The sequence below is a fragment of the Sinocyclocheilus grahami genome, unplaced genomic scaffold (assembly GCF_001515645.1).
Source record: "Sinocyclocheilus grahami isolate Dianchi unplaced genomic scaffold, SAMN03320097.WGS_v1.1 scaffold57.1, whole genome shotgun sequence".
NCBI classification, from domain to species: domain Eukaryota; kingdom Metazoa; phylum Chordata; class Actinopteri; order Cypriniformes; family Cyprinidae; genus Sinocyclocheilus; species Sinocyclocheilus grahami.
In genome coordinates, this window is record NW_015505236.1 from 2780304 (window position 1) to 2799605 (window position 19302).

The 19302-nt window shown below is 35.1% G+C and overlaps 1 protein-coding gene across 3 annotated transcripts in view; it reads right to left on the reverse strand.

The window, feature by feature from the left end:
- Window positions 1-722: 722 nt before the first annotated feature.
- The window catches only part of LOC107584156 (MAGUK p55 subfamily member 3-like), a 25580-nt gene continuing 7000 nt past the window's right edge, over window positions 723-19302 (reverse strand). For 2 of the 3 annotated variants that reach the window (XM_016270640.1, XM_016270641.1), the window contains exons 2-19: window positions 17045-17156; window positions 16448-16566; window positions 16288-16365; window positions 15150-15230; window positions 14450-14587; window positions 14240-14321; window positions 9781-9866; window positions 9587-9661; window positions 9283-9479; window positions 8689-8753; window positions 7039-7059; window positions 5062-5103; window positions 3199-3360; window positions 3048-3128; window positions 2719-2812; window positions 2304-2412; window positions 1723-1851; window positions 724-1591 (exon numbers count right to left, since the gene is read on the reverse strand). In XM_016270640.1, the coding sequence (XP_016126126.1) occupies window positions 1412-1591; window positions 1723-1851; window positions 2304-2412; window positions 2719-2812; window positions 3048-3128; window positions 3199-3360; window positions 5062-5103; window positions 7039-7059; window positions 8689-8753; window positions 9283-9479; window positions 9587-9661; window positions 9781-9866; window positions 14240-14321; window positions 14450-14587; window positions 15150-15230; window positions 16288-16365; window positions 16448-16566; window positions 17045-17069 (1764 nt within the window). In that variant the 5' untranslated portion in view covers window positions 17070-17156 and the 3' untranslated portion in view covers window positions 724-1411. Of the gene's footprint in view, window positions 1592-1722; window positions 1852-2303; window positions 2413-2718; window positions 2813-3047; window positions 3129-3198; window positions 3361-5061; window positions 5104-7038; window positions 7060-8688; window positions 8754-9282; window positions 9480-9586; window positions 9662-9780; window positions 9867-14239; window positions 14322-14449; window positions 14588-15149; window positions 15231-16287; window positions 16366-16447; window positions 16567-17044; window positions 17157-19302 lie in introns of all 3 variants that reach the window. The other variant, XM_016270642.1, reaches the window with a different exon arrangement.

A 19302-nucleotide genomic window follows, 5' to 3' on the forward strand; every position in this document is an offset into this window, starting at 1 on the left:
TGTCACTTCCTCAGTGACCTGAAGTACCTGAGCTGAAATGTGAGCAGTTTTGCATAGTGTGGCAATATTTACAGAGCTATTGCAAGAATATCAGTATTTAGAGAACCAACCAGTGAAATCAGATGAGAATGTGCTGCAGTACATGAGCCCAAAAATATTTGGTATTTTATGTGCTTATAAATGTTGGTTGCATATGATCTCGCTGATGTCAGTTCAGATAGAACAAGCCCTCCTATTCATGGACAGAAGGTACTTTAGTATCTTTGAAAAAATGAAACTTCTTAAATGGCAATAAATTAATAATAATACATCTTGTTTTTTTTTTGTATTTTAAACGGTCCACTTTACCTCATGATGCTCTGCTTGTTTTGTTTTAAGAGGTATAAATATAGAATTAAAAAGCCTGTTACTACCATCTGCTGCTTGGATGACTGTATTACCAGTCACTAAAAATTCAACAAGAGCTCAAGATGATGTAATGCTCAAGGTCTGTTGGCTTAAACATTCAAAGCAATATTTATTTGTTAAATGTGTGTATATGTAATATAATATATTAAATATTCAAATAATAATATTTTGTTTTTCTGTTCTCTCTAATAAAAGAGAAATCTGAAAGAAAGATATACAGTTTGTAATTTTTATTATAACAATTACATTCAAAAATACTCCATGTATTCTAAAAGGGCACACATTCATAACATTTTGAACAGTACTATATGGCAATAAAGATGTTAACATGCTTTATGCTCTTTGACTATAATGTAGAATTTGTCTAATAAACTACACAGACATCATACAGTCATCGGTTTGACACTAAAACATTGACAATTACAACTAATTTATGTGTGACCAAATACGAAATTTTATTTTACACAAGTGTAAACACTGAAATTGTTTGCAAATATACAGTATGATATTTTACATCATTCCCATTTACATTTGACTAAATATACACAGCCAGCATAAGTTGAAGATAACAAAACCAAAGACTTTCACACTAGATTGTTTGCCTGGAAGAAACCAGCTTTGACACAGTGAGTAAACCTGAGTCAGTGTTGTCCTCTCATTCAAGTGGTCCTGTCCTCATTTGATGTTCATTTGTGCAGCTCACTCAACAGAAATAAGGACAACCATTTTTTCCCACAGAAAACAAATTCTTTCAGCTATCAGTGATTCATTTCTTATCAATGCTACTTCCATGCAAAATTTTATGAACAGAGATCTTCACCACTACGCAGTACAACAGACCTCAGATTCAACAATTCAGACGGCACTTGTATTTTGCTTTGTATTACTTCAGTCGAACAGGATGAAACAGAAACTGGCAGATAGCAGACTCAGAAAGAGGCAGAGAGGTCTATGTTTTCATTACACCATATGTGATTGTTTGAATTTAAGGAAGGAGGGAGGATCAAGTTCGGACCCAGCTGACAGGCACCCACTGCGGCTCCCTCTCAAGTCGTTCCAGAATATTCCTCAGCTCTACACAGGCACTGGCAGAGTCCTCCTTTACCAGGACCCTGTCCACTAGGTGGCCATATTGCTGGTCCATCTGCTTGGCTGATTGCCTCATGTCCTGCAGGTCTTCATCCTTTTCATATGAGGATAGAGAAAGAGAAATAGAAATAGAGAGTTTTTGTTCACTGTGTGCAATATAAGAGTTAAATGACAGAGATTTACTAGCTGCATTTGGGAAGTATGGTGATATAAATCCCGTCTCACCGTGATGTGTCCGTTGTCACCCCTTCCTGGTGATGTGGGAGAGCTACGTTGCCGATGTATCTCAGGGATGCGTGGCTTTATAAAAATCACATAGGGCTTAAACTCTGCTGAATGGAGAATTTTCAGGGCCTGAGATTTAGAGTAAAAAAAAGATATAAATCATTGCATTGGTTTCCAATTATGACCAAATATGACCAATTATGAGTATCTGCTGATGGCAAAAGTTGTAGATTCAAATCAAGATTAGGTTGAGCAGGAACATTACCACTGTGCAAGAGGTCTCCATTTACACATATTTGTTAATTAGCAAACACTTTTATTCAAAGTGACTTAGAAATGAATACAATAATCTACCTGTAAACCTGTATGACTTTTTGCAATGTAAAACAAAGGGAGCTATTAGCAAAATATCAAAGCTATTCTTTTCAATGCAAAATATAAAAAAGATCACAATTTCAGTGCAATTACTCATTTATTTAAATGCATTATGCATTACTTCACATCACATCTCACAGCTCAGAATCAGAAATAGAGAGAAAAGCCAATACTGAAAATAATTACAATGACAATGTTATATTTACCTCAGGTTGAACATCTACCAGACATACTTTATTTCTCGCCAGGACACTCCGGATTGACTCCAGACTTGTCCCATATTGGTTACTCTTATATTCACCATATTCAATAAACCTGGGTATACACAATACATGTTACATCAATTCAAACAACGGTAAAATTAAATCTGATAACACTATTAAATGAGTAGTTCACCCGAAAATAAAAGCTGTCATCATTTACCAAACCTGTATGACTTTTTCTTCCTCAGAACACATAAGAAGAAAATTGCCATGCAGTTACAACAGAATGGTAGCAAAAGAAAAAAAAACTTTTTGGGGGAACTGTGCCTTTAACAAAATGCCACACAGATGTTTTACTGACAAAATACTGACAAAAAGCATACCCAACATAGATATTAAAAAGTTTCATACAACATACTTATTCGATTGGATGTCAGCCTCAAAGGCCTGCTTGGAGATGAAGTGGTATTCTACACCTTCCTTTTCATGGCTCTTTCTGGGTCTTGTTGTGTCTGTTAGAAAATGATCACACAAATTATACTAGCATTTTAGTTAATGTCACATGTGATTTTACAATACACAACATGTAGTTATTTGAATAAATAAAATGTAAAATTCGAAGCTTTAAACTCAGGTCATCAACTTGAAGCAAAAGTAGGTTCTACTTTGATTCAGCTTCTTAGTGTATATTATAAGCCAGGACCTGCATAGTCTCTAATGTGGGGCTAATGGAAAAAGAAAACTCACGTGGCACAGCGACACCATACCGATGAGGATTCTCAGCAATCACCTTCTGCTTCAACTCATTGATCCGAGCACCAAGAGATCCTGCAGAATAAAAGGAAATGAGATTCTGAAGGCCGTGTAGAATGTCCTCCTGACATCCCTTGAATCTTACCTATCAGCACCACAAGCCTTGGTTTGTCTTGGGCTCTCATCTGATATAGTGTCACCTCTTCATATATGAGGAACTCATTCTCTTCAGACTCTGCTGGACGAGACTCTTTGGTTGAACCCTGGTGATCCTTGCGGCTCAGTCTGAAGCTTCTCCTTAGACCAGCTGTGAGAGCAGAAAGATTTTCCAGTAGATCAACATAGGTAAAAAAAAACATCTAAAAATATAGAGAAAATCAGAAATAGACATGACATAATTACATGAACACAAAGATAAGACAAAAAGACAAGGATGGAAAGAGGTATGTCCTCCAGACTAAAAATACCATGTGCCTGACACTGCTGCTGATTTTATGTAACAGCTGCATCTCAGGGGAAAATAGCAACACACTGTTCATCTGCTTTGTAAAATTGAATATGCAGTGAATAAGTTAAAGCAGCAACGCATCTATTCACATTACAAGTATGATATGACAGTATGACAAATATGGTACCTGAGTAAAACTCCCAAGAAAAGGCCTGGCCACAGGACAGTGCCACCGCCTTACACTCTGGAGAAACTACAACTAAGGTTAGACCATCACACATCCAGCAGTTCTATAGTTCTATAAAGACTATCACAAGCTATCAGCCATGCCAAAGCCTCTGTGAGCCATTAGCCCGAAAACAATAGTTCCCTGGCTGTAGCAGTGCACCTGTTGTTCATGCTTAAAGGAAACATTCACCAAAAATAAAAGTTTCAAGCCCACACAAGTTCCTTCCCTGTAAAAGCCCAATTCCATTACATAAGAAAAAAATATGCTTTGCTAAATTATAATTATGATTAAAAAACAAAATTATGAGATACAAAGTCATGCCTGAGATAAAAATCATTAATATAAGATCAATCAAAATTATGACAAAAAATTGCAACAATAACAACATTTTTACACATTATCTCATAATTTCAACCATGTTATATGTTATACTTGCCATATTGTTGATCTTTATGCCATAATTTCAAATAGTCATTATTATGACTTTTTATGTCATAATTTTGACTTTTTATATCATAATCCTAGCTTTTAATTTTTTCTTATGTGGTGGGAATGCACTTCCATACTTTTCTTCCTTGGAACACTAAAAGAAAAAATGCTGGCAGGTTTTTTTCCCCATACAATTAAAAAAAAGTTAATGAAGCTGTGAAGATACAATAAATGCAAATATGGTGCCAATGTGTCAGGTTTATGTCAATATAGCATGATAAATCATTGAAAATTGAATATGCAGATTGAGTTTAATTTAATCTAATCTAATTAATTAATTATCACTTAGGATAAAAGCGTCTGCTAAATGACTAAATGTAATGTAAATGTAAATGCCTATTCCTCACACAAAACAACTGTATGACTTCAGAATACTGGCACAGATCCTCATTCACTTTCATTTAAAGGAAAAACAAAAAATGCTACCATATTATATCATTCAGTGTTTCTCTTTTGGTGGTCAGCAGAAGTAAGAAAGTCATACAGGCTAAACTGAACAACATGAGGTTGAGTAAATTACAGAATTTTAATTTTTGGGTGAACTGTCCCTTTAAGCAGTAAGCACCACAACAGTAAGTGCACCAATCTGGCAATCTTCCTTGTAGCAAAAAGCACACACTAAAAACCACTAAAACTCAAAGAGGGAGTTGTCCGAAGCTCAAGATGAGACCAGTGGCTGGGGTCTTAGGATGTGCCAAGCGTATGAGCTCTGTGGTGAAGTGTACCGAAGAACTCGCAACAAAACCAGACGATGTATAAAGCGCACCACACCACACAAAAAAGCATCATCCAAAGCCAAAGCCATGTGGAGTGTATTCAGTGTGTAAGGTGCCAGCTCTCACCTACGTGCTGTCCACTGACACTGCCCTCACTGTCACAGTCCTCTGGAGGGTGGGTGGGTCAGGAGAACACAAGAGATGAAAGGGTACAGGCAGGAGAGGAGAATCAGTGGGGATCACACTTTACAAGGACATTTCATAGGTCAGAGTTAATGGAGAGGCCAAGAGAACCACAACTAAAGCAGCAAGCACTGAGCGCAGGGATTTCAGCATCTGTACTGGGTATTCAGAACTTAAGGGTTATTTTCATGGACTAGCCATAAACATAATTAGTAACAAATACCTGAAATACCCATTTTACAGATTTATGAATTAATCTGAAAAGAATTTACAATTATTTTGATTTCATTAGTTTACACTTTATTGTACGGTGTACCTTGTCACAATACAAGTAAGTACTGAGTAATATTAATTAACAACACGTATATACTATAGGGTTAGGGTTTATGGTTAGCTGCTTGTACAGCCCCATTTCCTTAAAAGTTGGGACATTTTGTAAAATGCAATAAAAACTAGAATCTGTGTTTTGTTAATTCTCTTTAACCTTTATTTAACTGACAAAAGTACAAAGAAAAATCTCTGTTTTCCCTCACCAACTTAATTGTATTTTGTAAATATATACAAATTTAGATTTTAATGGCTGCAACACACTCTAAAAAAGTTGGGACCGAGGCATGTTTACATAACCTTTCCTTTTAATTATTTCTGAACTGATGATACTACTAAATGCTGCCATTTTGCAAGTGGAATGTTTGCATCTTTGATATAAGACTTCTCTGTGGTCATCATTGTCTTATTCTCCTTTACATGAAATGCTACGCAATTTCAATACAATACAGAACTGGACTGCAGACAGGCCAGTCAAGCACATCCACTCAGTATCTACAAAACCAAGCTGTTGTTGCACGTGATGAATGAGGGCTGGCGTCATCTTGCAATCTCAGACTGTATGAAGTGACAATGGTTTTTCGTAGTACTCCTAAGCTCATGTTGATATATTTAATACATGCTGTCTCATGAAGTAACATTTAAGGGCTCAAAGGTTATGCACACTGAACAGAGATTTCCTGCCTTTCCCTATATGGACTGAGATTCCCTAAATCTTTTCACAATATTATATATGAAATATTATAAATATAAAATATTAAGACCTAACTTCTTTGCAGTCTTGCATTGATAAATGTTATTTTTTGAATACTTTTACAATTCTCTCATTAAAGTGATAGTCCACCCCAAAATTAAAATTGTCATCATTCACCCACCCTGTTGTTCCAAACCTGTATGAATTTATATTATATTATATTTTAAAGAATGTTGGAAACCAAACAGTTGCTGGTAGCCATTGACTTGGTCAATGGCTACAATCAACTGTTTGCTTACCAACATTCTTCACTTTTGTGTTCAGCAGAAGAAAGAAACTCATACAGGTTTGGAGCAACTTGAGGGTGAGTAAATATGGCAGAATTCTCATTTTTTGGGGAATTGAGAATATTTTGGCACAAAGTGGTAAGCCATGATTCATCTTTGCTTGCAAAGACTGAGAATTTGGTGGATGATTTTTATACCCAATTATGATACCCTTACCTATTACCAGTTCAGATGTTTAACTATAATCTTTTCCCTTTTATTTTGCCTATGTCCAAATGTTTTTGTAATGTGTTAGCCAATGAAATCAAAATTTGTTTATATTATCAAAATACAATTAAGTTGGTCAGTGAAAACATTCTTAGTTCTTATATTCACAGTTTTGTCAGTTAAATAAAGGTTAAAAAGAATTAACAAATTTCACGTTTGCTTTGATTCTTGTTTTTATTGGATTAAAAAAATGTTCCAACGTTTTTGGAAATGGAGTTGTAATTATGCATAATTTACCATTACTACTATATAAACTGTGTGTGTGTGTAACAAGCACACTATAATATAAAGTGTTACCTTTGAATTATTTCATATGTAATGACATTTTTTTTCAAAATCACCAACCTTTTTCACAAGTTTGGTCACCTGAGGTAAGCAGAGTGAGGAAACAAACACAATTGCTGAAACATGAATAAGTATGAAAAGCAAATGAATAAGGAATCTTGCAAGTGTTGTCATTTGTGATAGGTCTGGTTAAATATACATTTGCAATCTTAATTTATCCTATACAGATAGGCTTATCTGTTCTTAAAATTGCACAAACTATTTCAGTATATTTATACAGCACTTTCTGCAGACTGGGAGAGTTGTGAATGTAGAATTGAATGCAATGCAATAACTGTGTATTGGCAAGAATATATAATTAAAGGGGTCATATGATGCGATTTAAATTTTTCCTTTCTCTTCAGAGTGTTACAAGCTCTTGGTGCATAAAGAAGATCTGCAAAGACTAAAGTCTCAAATCCAAAGAGATATTCTTTATAAAAGTTAAGAGTTAACCATGCCTACCTAAAACGGCTCGTTCTAACACGGATCGCCGGATCGGCTTTCACCGTGGATGAAGCGGAGTCCAGCCTGGGGTCGTCACATGTGGTTGCCGCTCTTTCGTCGAATCCGCCGGCCGCGCTGTTCTCAGGCCCACCCGCCTCTGCTCACTCTAGCCCAGCCTCAGCTCACGCTAGGCCACGGCTTCCGCTCATGCCGTAAGTACGTTTTCATTTAAAGGATTTGCCACTGATGATTCAAATGTGAGTTTTGGCCAGTGTAAAGTAGCACTTGTTGTTTGTCATTTCTCCGATCACAAATGGAGACAGGGTTCAATGTTTACGCTGCACGATGCAACGCAACGCTTAAAAAGACAGTATAAGTCATTATAATCAGTAATTATGTCCCCACTGGATGCAACAAATGCCTCGTTTGTAATGGGCTTTAATGTTTTTGTCTCGTCGTTCTGGCCTGGACACGGCATCAACAGTATGGTAGGGGCGTAACATTTCCGTCACACGCTTGAGGTATTCGGCCAATCACAACGCACTGGATAGCTGGCCAATCACAGCACATCTCTCTTTTCAGAACGATGAGCTTTGTAAAAATCGATGCGTATCAAAAAGTCGGGGGCATAGAGTAGAAACAATAATGTACAGTATGTGGAAAAGAATGTGTTTTTTTTACTTTAAACCGCATAAACAAATTTCATTACACCAAATACACAAAATAATGTTCTTTTTAGCAGCATCATATAACCCTTTAAAACTGACTCTGAAGCCTAAATGAATTCATTTGAAATTGGAATTGAATCTGGCAAATTGTCCCAAGCTTGTGTGCTTGCAATTCAGAATCTAATCAAGAATCTGCATTGATAAGCTGATTATACCCATCTCCAACATTTTAAAGCATCTGACCATAAACAACATTTGTCCTGCCAAATAGCACTGCATCGTCTGGGTAACCCTTAACAGGACTGGACAAAAAGAGGAATATCTGACTATAGACTGATTAATATGTCTGAATACCAGAGTTCCCTTCATTCCGCTTTGGTACGATTCCATATTTTCTAGTTAGTCACACACCTAAATATGATGTGAGATGTTCAGTTGTCTGCTAAATAATTTCTGCATTTACAGAGCATTTGTTTAAATATTAACAAGAAATTCATGTCTTTAGTTAAGTAGTATAACGTATCTGTTAGCAATGCAGTAGTTTCTTAGAACTTACATGGTGTTGCTCTAGGTGATTTAGGGCTCTGGTGTGTTCCCATTTTCATCCTATACAACAGTCGTCTGCAGATTTAGGACAAAAAGTCCAAATATAATTATAATCAGAAGAAATCAAACACTTTGTTTTAGAAGACCTATAGTGGAAATTATTAATTTACCTACTAACATTCATAAATCTGATGAACTAATTTTAAAGGATGTTTTTTTTTATTCAATATATGATAGCCCATTAAACTCTGCAAGAGGAGGCTGATTTGATTAAAAATGACCAATCAGAATGGATATTAAAATAATGCATACAACATAATTTTGGTCAAGGATTTAATTCCTGTTCTATTAATAGCTAATTAATATCAGAACTTTAAAACCAGTTTTATTTACATTTTAATACATCATCAATCCTGCTTGTAATTTACATAAAAGGAGGAAAGAAACTTAATATTAATGTTTCCAAACAAATCCAATTTTTGAAGAATCAGCCTCCACTTAAAATCTGCTCTTGAACAACTATTGCATATTAGAGACATCTGGTCTATAAGGCAGTAATAAAGGTAAATGAAAGGTAGCTGTAGACATGATTTTTGTTGTGTACCTCTCCTGGAACTGTCTTGAAGGAATGAGGCCGGCACGCAGGTTGCTGTCTCCCACTCTTTTGGCCTGCCACCATGTTGGGTCGTCTTGGCTCACCACCTGCAGGATATCCCTACGTGTGAAAGGCAGTCCTGCCTCCTGACAAGGTGTGGCCTTGTCTTCAAATGGTGTGTAATCAAACAGGGCTCTTAAATAGACCTTTAAGAGAAAAATAAAAAAACAGAGCATATAACATTGCATACATATTATGAAGCAGCTACTATCATTTCTGTCCTATGATGTTCAAATAAAGTGATTACATTCACCTTACTCTCCTTGAATCTATCCTCCTCCTTAATGGCAGGGATTATCTTCAGAGTGATCGAGCCCTGAGACTGAGACTGCAGCCAGACAAACAATAAACAATCAAGGACACTAAATCAGGTAAGTGCCGTTTCAGATAAGGAATCTTATGGGAATGACTCAGTTTTGTAGAACAACAGAGGAATAGTGAACACACCAGAATCTGGCTGATCTCCTCAGGACGTTTGTGTATAATGAGATTTCCATTGACCTCCCTTAACTCATCTCCAACATGTACCAGACCTGAGGGAGAATTCAGTGAACAGTCATCGTGGTGCATTTAAAATATAGGGTCCAAAATAAAAATAAAAAAATTCTATGTAAGGCTTTCACTATAGTGAAAGTACTTCTATGTCATGATAAATTATCTTTATAATATTATAATATACAGTATACACTATATATTATCTTCATAATTCATAACAATTGAGCTAAGATGTTTAAAAATATATCTTAAAAAATTACTATTATATACTATTATATAACTATTATATTTTATATACTCAAATTGGCTCTCTAAATTCATGTACGAAATTATTCAACCCCCAAAAGTTAAGTTTTATAGAGAATATTTTTTTCTGAAACCTCTCTACTGGAATTTGGCCCTTTCCTCACTTGAAAAAGCTTCCAGATCACTGATCATTTTTGGTTTTCATGCTACTGCATTCTTCAAATTCAATGAAATATTTCTAGTAAATTCAGTAAATTGAGGGTTTTTCCCAGTTTCTCTGATCAAACATTTTATTCCCCTTGATGATATTGTACTTTTTCTTCAACACTCTCTGATACAAGGTTTTCTGGTACACTTTGTAAACTTATTAATAAAGCTGTGTTTCTAGGAACTGCATAACACTGCATACTAACACTCATTATACAATAGGACAACCTAGCTTGCAAGGCAGGGCCGACTCCAGGCATGGGCAGGGGTGGGCTAAGCCCACCCAAATGACAGTCTTGCCCACCCAATCAGAATTAGATACAGATTGGTTAATTTTTTTTATGCAGTGATTAAAACCAATCTGAAGTGGACTGTATTTTAAGAAGTTTAAGATATAGCTGGAGACTGCCTCAACAATAATAAAATAATTCCAGAAAATTGCAGCATTTTTCTTTTATTAGCTGAATGCAAGGCACGCTGAATTCACGCGGAGCTTCAGTCTGTTGCAGAAAAGCAGATGCTGACAATGAGCGAAAACGGGCAGAAATATTTGCGCGCTATTATGGCAAGCCGTTTTAGCATTAAATACTCCTTGCTGTACTAGTCATAATTTAGTTTTGACTAGTCAAAATTCCAATTCCAGATATCTATTCTGCAATTTTGACTCGTCGTAATTGGAATTAAGATATCTACAATGTGATTATGACTAGTCATTATATGCATTGAAGATATCTACAATGTTACTTTGACTAGTCATAATATACATTCGAGATATCTACAATGCTGTTATCACTAGTCGTATTGTTCCATTGACTTCCATTGAAAAATATTTTCGGATATCTACAAAAGAGTTTTGACTAGTAGAAATTGTAATTAAATATATCTATAATTGATTTTGTACTAGGCATAATTCTAATTAGAGATATCTCAAATTACAATTCTACTAGTGATAATTAAATTAGAGATATCTCTAACTGAATTAACACTAGTCAAAATTATAATTCAAGATATCTCTAACTGGTGTTTGAATAGTCATAATTATATTTCAGATATCTTTAATTCATGATTTCTTAAAGATATCCAAAATACATATGTAGATATCTGGAATTAACAATGTGACTAGTCAAAATTCCTTTATAGATATCTAAAATGTGCATGCAAATGCACCTTTGTTAAGCCCCACCTTAAACATTTTATTAACCAATCCTACCTTGGAAACTGTTGTCATCCGCCATTTTGTCTAAGAGTTGTATAATAAAGGTCCTACGTCTTTGGGTCATTTTAAACTGTTTTATACAGAAGTAATTAAAAAGTATGGAAATAAAAATGTAGCTGGAGCATGTGTAAAAGTGGTAGACTACACAGAGAGGACTCAGACAGGCTTTTGTCCTATTCTATATCGTAATTTTGAGACGTGTGCTGTGGATTAAATTGTGTTAGCCTTTATTTACAAACGAACACATGTAAAATCAGTAGTTAAGGATTTGTATAGGCCTCATGTCAGCTGTTGCAACATTTGATATAATGTTAAAAGAATACATTGGCACTCATCATTGAACACAACAGAAAATCATTATCATGGATCTCTTGCTATAATAAAATGCAACACTCTCACCTTGTGGGCTATTTCCTATGGAAGCTCGTTTCCGCCACTAAATAAAGAAATAATTAATTAATTAATAAATAGCGACTTTTTATTCCACAATTCTTACTTTTTTTCTCAGAATTGCAAGATATAGCTAAACACAATGCAAAGATTTGTGAGTAATAAAATTTATAACTAGCATTGATTATATCTCACAATTCTGAGAAGAAAAAAAGTCAGAATTGTAAGATAAAAAGCTGCAAATGACTTTTATTTTTTATTCCATGGCGGAAAAAAGCTGCCATAACGACACAAGTAAACCTGAATCCATACACAACGTAATGTAACCCACTAATAAATGTCATCAATGCCAGTTAAACTTTTATCAAATTGTAATCTTTTTAAAATCAGCCTTCACCTTTTTTTGACTGCATCTGATTCTGAAGCATTGTTCTTGTCCGTCATGCATTTATTTGTACTATTTTTCATGTTTTTATTGTATAATTCCATTGTTCTTCATTATGTCTAAACGTATAATAAATCAATTCAGACAAGCAGTTTGTGGTTTTCTGCCTTTATTGAACATTACACTGCATTTGGTCCGTTTTGCAACACGATTCAATTAAAATCACAGCGCTATACATACATGCACGCTGGAGACCTTTTACCACATATGGCTGCATCCAGATATTATTTAATAACCCCTGAAGTAATTCATCCAGTAGCTTTTCTCTCCGTGACAAGAAAAGCAGACCACTGTTGTTAGCAGTTAGCACTAAACATTAGTCGGGGAGGGGCTCTGGGAGGAGCTGAGTTAATTTAGTCTCAGGTCACACAACAGCACATTCGACTAGGAGCAGGTACAATTCAGATATCTTAAAATATAATTGTGACTAGTCGAAACTGAATTAGAGATATCTCTAATTACCTTTGCATATGTGTGACGCCCTATTGAAGATATCTATGATGTCATTACAGATATCTTAAATGGAGTTTTGACTAGTCAAAGTATTTAGAGATATCTCTAATCCGATTTCTTACTAGTGCAATTATAATTGCAGATATCTCTAATTGTCATTGTGACTAGTCGAATTATAATTATGACTCGTCAAAATACAATTGTTCCTACCTTAAAAGATATTTATGGATAGTCTAAACAAACTTTTAAATGCTAAAATGGCTTGCCGTACGCTATAGGTTGTTTGCACATGACGTCACTGATGACGCGTGCAATGCAGCTGGAGGGCAGGAAGTGATTTTTCTCCATAGAAATCACTAGCAGAAACTCAAAATGCCCGTGTTTTGCGTTGTTTATGGATGCTTAAATTGGCCAAACCGAGAAACCACAAGAAGCTTTTATCGTGTACGAAAATGTGTTGTTCATAAGTGAGGGAAAGTCAAAAAATTGATTGAAAAACGCTGGAAAAAGTGGCTTGTAAACCTGTGTCTGCAGTAGGGAGGAGCGAAGCTCGTGTGTGCAAATGGTTATTATAGGATATAATAATATATTAAGATATTTATAAAGATATAAATAGATTGGGCTGCCACCATCACGTATTCAGAATTCACTCAGTGCTAAACGCCACACGTAGACACGTAAATAAGATATTATTTGCAGTTCAGAGAGGTTCACTGATTATAAAGGAACATCGTCAGACTGATCAATTGGAGTGACCAATTTTTAGTGATTACATGGAAGCGCTATTTTGCTGTGAAAGTGCATGATATTCTAGGCTGCCCATGAAAGCTTTTTTCAGTGTACATATTGCTATATTAACTATATTATATGTACAGTATAAATATCTTCTAGACCAAGGATATCTGCAAGCCCACCCTTCTATAGCCGTCAAGAACCGGGCCTGTTGCAAGGTACACGTCATATTTCAACAGAATTTCCATGGCAACCATGAAATCTGCTCTGTATATTTCCAGTATAATCTGTAATCCCAAAGCAAATCATAATCTCAAGGGTTTTTTAAATCAATATTTTGCTTGTGATAAGAAAAAGCCGCTGCTCAGAATTCTATTAATATATATTAAAAAATGATTCTGCTGTGATTACAGTCTCCCCTTGTTGCTGACATCTAATTGTCAAAATGTCATCATTCTCAGTAAATTCTTTTGCGCAACATTTAAATAAATGGTTATTCAATTCCCTCTCTTTATCTCTCCATTGAGAATTGAGTCATCTGTCATGGGTTTTACAGTCAGTTTTTGGCTTGGATGGTCCCTGATTGCGTCATCACAGATTATGTTACATCAAATTTGCTGAGAGAGATTTTGCTGTTGTCCAGCCACAGTGTAAAAAAACCCAGTTTGCACAGAGGAAAAAAAAGTTATGCTGACAAGGGGAAGGATCAGGCTGTCACTCACCACTACGGTCTGCAGCTCCTCCCCTCATTATCCTAGCAACCACTACCGCCCCAGTTACTTCATCCCTGCGGATGGTTGCACCCTAAAGAGACATAATTGATTGCAGAAATTAAATATAAGCCTATATTTTGCATGTCTTAATGATAATGGACAGTACATTAAGACTATTAGTCCATTATGTTGACAAAACAGCTCAATCCTGAAACTCACAAGAGGCTCCTTGTTCTTAACCAAACGCACAATCTTTACTGATTCCTCCTCCAGTTCATCGTCTAGATCATCCGGTAGAGGGGGAAGCACAGGCTCAAAGTTTTTCTGTGCCACTGTGTCATGTACTGTTAGAACTGCCTGATGGGAGAGAAAAATCACAACAAAAGTTGACAAGATGATCCAATGGTGCTGTGGAAGAAAGAATGTGCTCGTGTATAAATGAGAGGGAGAATTAGCATGTAGTCGGTTGACAGAGAATGGAGAGAAAAAAAAACAGAGAAGAGGAAACTGATGCCTGGGGCACGTGGAGGAAATGAGCGAGTCTAATTAGAAGGCTGTAAAATGTCATCTGATTCTATTTTGTCATGCTGCTCACTATCAAATAGAAATGAATTAAGCTTAATTACGTCAAGCTTCATTTAAACACTGATTTAACAGGAATTATTGTGTCAGCATCATATCTGTTATAGAATTTACATACCCATGCGGCGGCTTTCAATTTGACAGATTATTGGAATATAAAGGGGAAAGTGTTTATATGCATCTGAATTTATTTATAAAAATATCATAAATTGTACTTTAGAGCAATTTAAGATCAATGGAAGATTTTTCAGAAAATTTACCACAAAGACATGAATTAGGAAAATCAGTAGTCGGGAAAATCTCTACAAAGACAGGGGCACAAGTGTGAGTTTTGCACCTTCACATGTGGAGCAGTAAGAAGTGTTAATAGCTCTCTTTCATCTTCTTCCAGTGGTCCGATCTGTAGCTCCTCTGCGACCTGTCAATGCAAACCACAAGACCAATATCAGCAAAAATGCAAAAACATGGCAACATTACAGTACAGTGAAAAAACCCACACTTAATCACTGTTTTTATTTTTCATTAAAAACATCTAGCCTTAAACATGTGTTGCTGTTTTATATATTATAACATTCAAAGGTTTTGGGCCAGTATGATAGTTTTCAACATTGATAATAATAAGAAATGTTTCTTAAGCACTAACTAACCATAGAATGAGTTCTGAAGGATTATGTGACACCGAAGAATGGAGTAAAGGCTGCTGAAAATTCAGCTTTGTCATTACAGGAATAAAGTACATTTCAAAATATATTACAATAAAAATAGTTATTTTAAATATAATATGAAATATTAAAAATAATATTAATATTTCACAATATTACTGTATTTTTGTTTCATGTTCTGTTTCATAAAGTAAATGCAGTCTTGGTTTGCAAAAGAGAAACATTTCAGAAACATAAAAAAATCTTACCAACATTTTGAACAGCTTTTGAAACATATATATATATATATATATATATATATATAAGAGGTCTATGACAAGATGGGCTAAACAATAAACACATTTTGTCTGACAGTAACACATATGAATAAAATACTTTTTCCATATACTTTTTATAATCTTAAACATCATACGCATATTAAATGTCATAATGCACAGGCCATTGTGCTTTCAAATGTTGATGCAACTTTTTGATGTCTGTATTAATACCTGCATTCATGCTGCCCAGTTTTCTGATTGTAAATCTCAAAATGTGTCTAAATAAAAAGACTGTTTTGAATACTTATGTTTGGTTCTGTGTCTGCACTACATATACATAAATACATACATATACATATATATATATATATATATATATATATATATACATATATACATATAAATATATATATATATATATATATATATATATATATATATATATATATATATATATATATATATATATATATATATTAGGTTGTATATATAAGTCATATATAAGATATATAATGAAGATTTGATTGTTTGCCGTTGAGGTAGAGATGCCACTTACGTCTTCTGCCAGGCAGGATGCGCTGTGGAGCACTGGGGTCGGGCTCTGGAGCTGAAACTGCCTGAGTCGCTCATGGATCTGCATGAAAAGTCAGTACATATGGATAATCATTCACAAAAACAATATTAGGATGTTAGACATTATCTCCAGCTTTACGCACTTTCATAATATAGCTGAGGCTCCTCTCACTGAAGACCTCCCTGAGGAAAACCATGTCCTCTTTGTGATTAGCATCTGGATGCAGCTGGGAGGTGAGGAGGGCTAGGATCTCATGCAGACCTGCAAGATATAAAAAACACAATACTTTAAAATTGTACAGTTATTAATTTTCTGTATACTTTTTCGAAACATAAATAATATAATAATGTTGCATTGACCAATACAGCAGGACTTACTGATGTCTATTAGTGTGAATGTGGTATCACATAAAAACAAAGATTTTCATTTACCAATAGTATTGAAAAAGGCTTTAGTCATATTTAAAATATTTGGTCAGCAAAACTGTTTCATAATAGGTGATTAAACAAATGGTTTTCAATTGTTCATGTGTTCTCAACATTTTTCCATGCAACATGAAAAACTTTTAATAGACAACTGAAATGACTGGAATCTCATGTGAATGTACATGATTTTACATGATATAAATTTTTTTTTTCAATTTCTTTATATGTACTTTTTTAATGAGGACCAAATTACTGTTCTTTATTATGATGATCAAGTGAGCTAATTTTTCAATCACAGCTACTGTATGACGTACCTGTGGTAGGTGAGAGAACAGGCATTACTGCTCATGTGACAGACAGAGACAAAGGAAAAATGGTTCTCCTCCTCTCTCAGGTCACTCAAAAATGCGGGTTTATCTGAAAAGCCTGTTAGAAATAAAATGGCACAAGCAAACTTTAGGAAACTTTTAACATTATAACTGTTCCCTGCTATGGATTGCATGGTAAATAACTGTTCAATAATGATGTGGCACATTAAAATCAATGAGGCGGATCCTGTACGACACAATAATAATATTTTATGCTCATTTGATCATTTCATTGAAATGGCTTTAAAAATGTTTGCATGGTGAGGTTTGCTGTGTTATGAAGTAACAAACCCCATCATGGAATTTTGCTTTTTTTTTTTTAAAGATGAGATAAAAATAGACTGTACCCAGTCAACAAAACAAGCAGAAAGAAAGAGAAGAGAGAAGGAGAATGAAAGATATGACAATAGTCATTAGGCATGGCATTAAATTAAATTAAATTAAATTACACTAGCCATCTCAGTTTAATCTTGTTGTGAGTCAGTTGAAGGAAAGCATCTCTCTTTAGAAAGGGGTATAGATTCTGGTGGTCTGCACAGTTCACAGTAAATGAGTGAAGTAGAAATATGATCACTTCACTTGAAAATGAGTCCCTCAGGAAATAATCCCCATGCCAACAACAATCAATACTTTATCACTGCGTTTCATCCAGAGAGACATCACATCAAAAAGTATACTCTGCACTAAAGTAAGAAGTTCCTTTTTACCTAGTCTGAAAATGATGGTTTTCAGTTTGATTGCAAACATAGTGTATGGTTAAATGGTCACATGGAATTGATGTTGATGGTGTTGAAATTATGCAGCCAAGCGATGATATCTCAGATCATTATTTAGTCTTGTGCAAACTTCATATAGCTAAAACTGTAAATTCTACTCCTTGTTACAAGTATGGAAGAACCATCACTTCTACCACAAAAGACTGCTTTATAAGTAATCTTCCTGATTTATCCCAACTCCTTAGCATATCCAAAACCTCAGAACAACTTGATGATGTAACAGAAACTATGGACTCTCTCTTTTCTAGCATTTAAGATACAGTTGCTCCTTTACGCTTAAGAAAGATTAAGGAAAACAGTCTGACACCATGGTATAATGAGCACACTCGCACCCTAAAGAGAGCAGCCTGGAAAATGGAGCACAGCTGGAGGAAAACAAAACTAGAGGTATTTCGTATTTTCATAAAGTAACCTATCCTACAGAAAAGCATTAAAAACTGCTTGATCTGATTACTTTTCATCTCTTTTAGAAGAAAATATATATAACCCCAAGTATTTATTCAATACAGTGGCTAAATTAACGAAAAATAAAGCATCAACAGGTGTTGACATTTCCCAACAGCACAGCAGTAATGACTTTATGAACTACTTTACTTCCAAGATCGATACTATTAGAGATAAAATTGTAACCATGCAACCGTCAGCTACAGTATCGCATCAGAGAGTGTGCTATAGATCGCCTGAGGAACAATTCCACTCATTCTCTTCAATAGGAGAGGAAGATTTGTATAAACTTGTTAAAAAAAACAGAGGTGTTAATTATAGGACCTAAAAACTCTGCATATAATAACCTAGAACACTGTCTAAGACTTGATGGCTGTTGTGTCAATTCCTCGTCATCAGTTAGGAACCTAGGTGTGCTATTTGATAGCAATCTTTCCTTAGAAAGCCACGTTTCTAGCATTTGTAAAACTGCATTTTTCCATCTCAAAAATATATCTAAATTACGACCTATGCTCTCAATGTCAAATGCAGAAATGGTAATCCATGCGTTTATGACCTCAAGGTTAGATTATTGTAATGCTTTATTGGGTGGTTTTTCTGCATGCTTAATAAACAAACTCCAGCTGGTCCAAAATGCAGCAGCTAGAGTTCTTACTAGAACCAGGAAGTATGACCATATTAGCCCGGTTCTGTCAACACTGCACTGGCTACCTATTAAACATTGTATAGATTTTAAAATCTTGCTAATTACTTATAAACCCCTGAATGGTTTAGCACCTCAGTATTTGAATGAGCTCTTGTTACATTATAGTCCTCCACGTCCGCTGCGTTCTCAAAACTCTAGCAATTTGATAATACCTAGAATATCAAAATCAACTGCGGCCGGCAGATCCTTTTCCTATTTAGCGCCCAAACTCTGGAATAACCTACCTAACATTGTTCGGGAGGCAGACACACTCTGTCAGTTTAAATCTAGATTAAAGA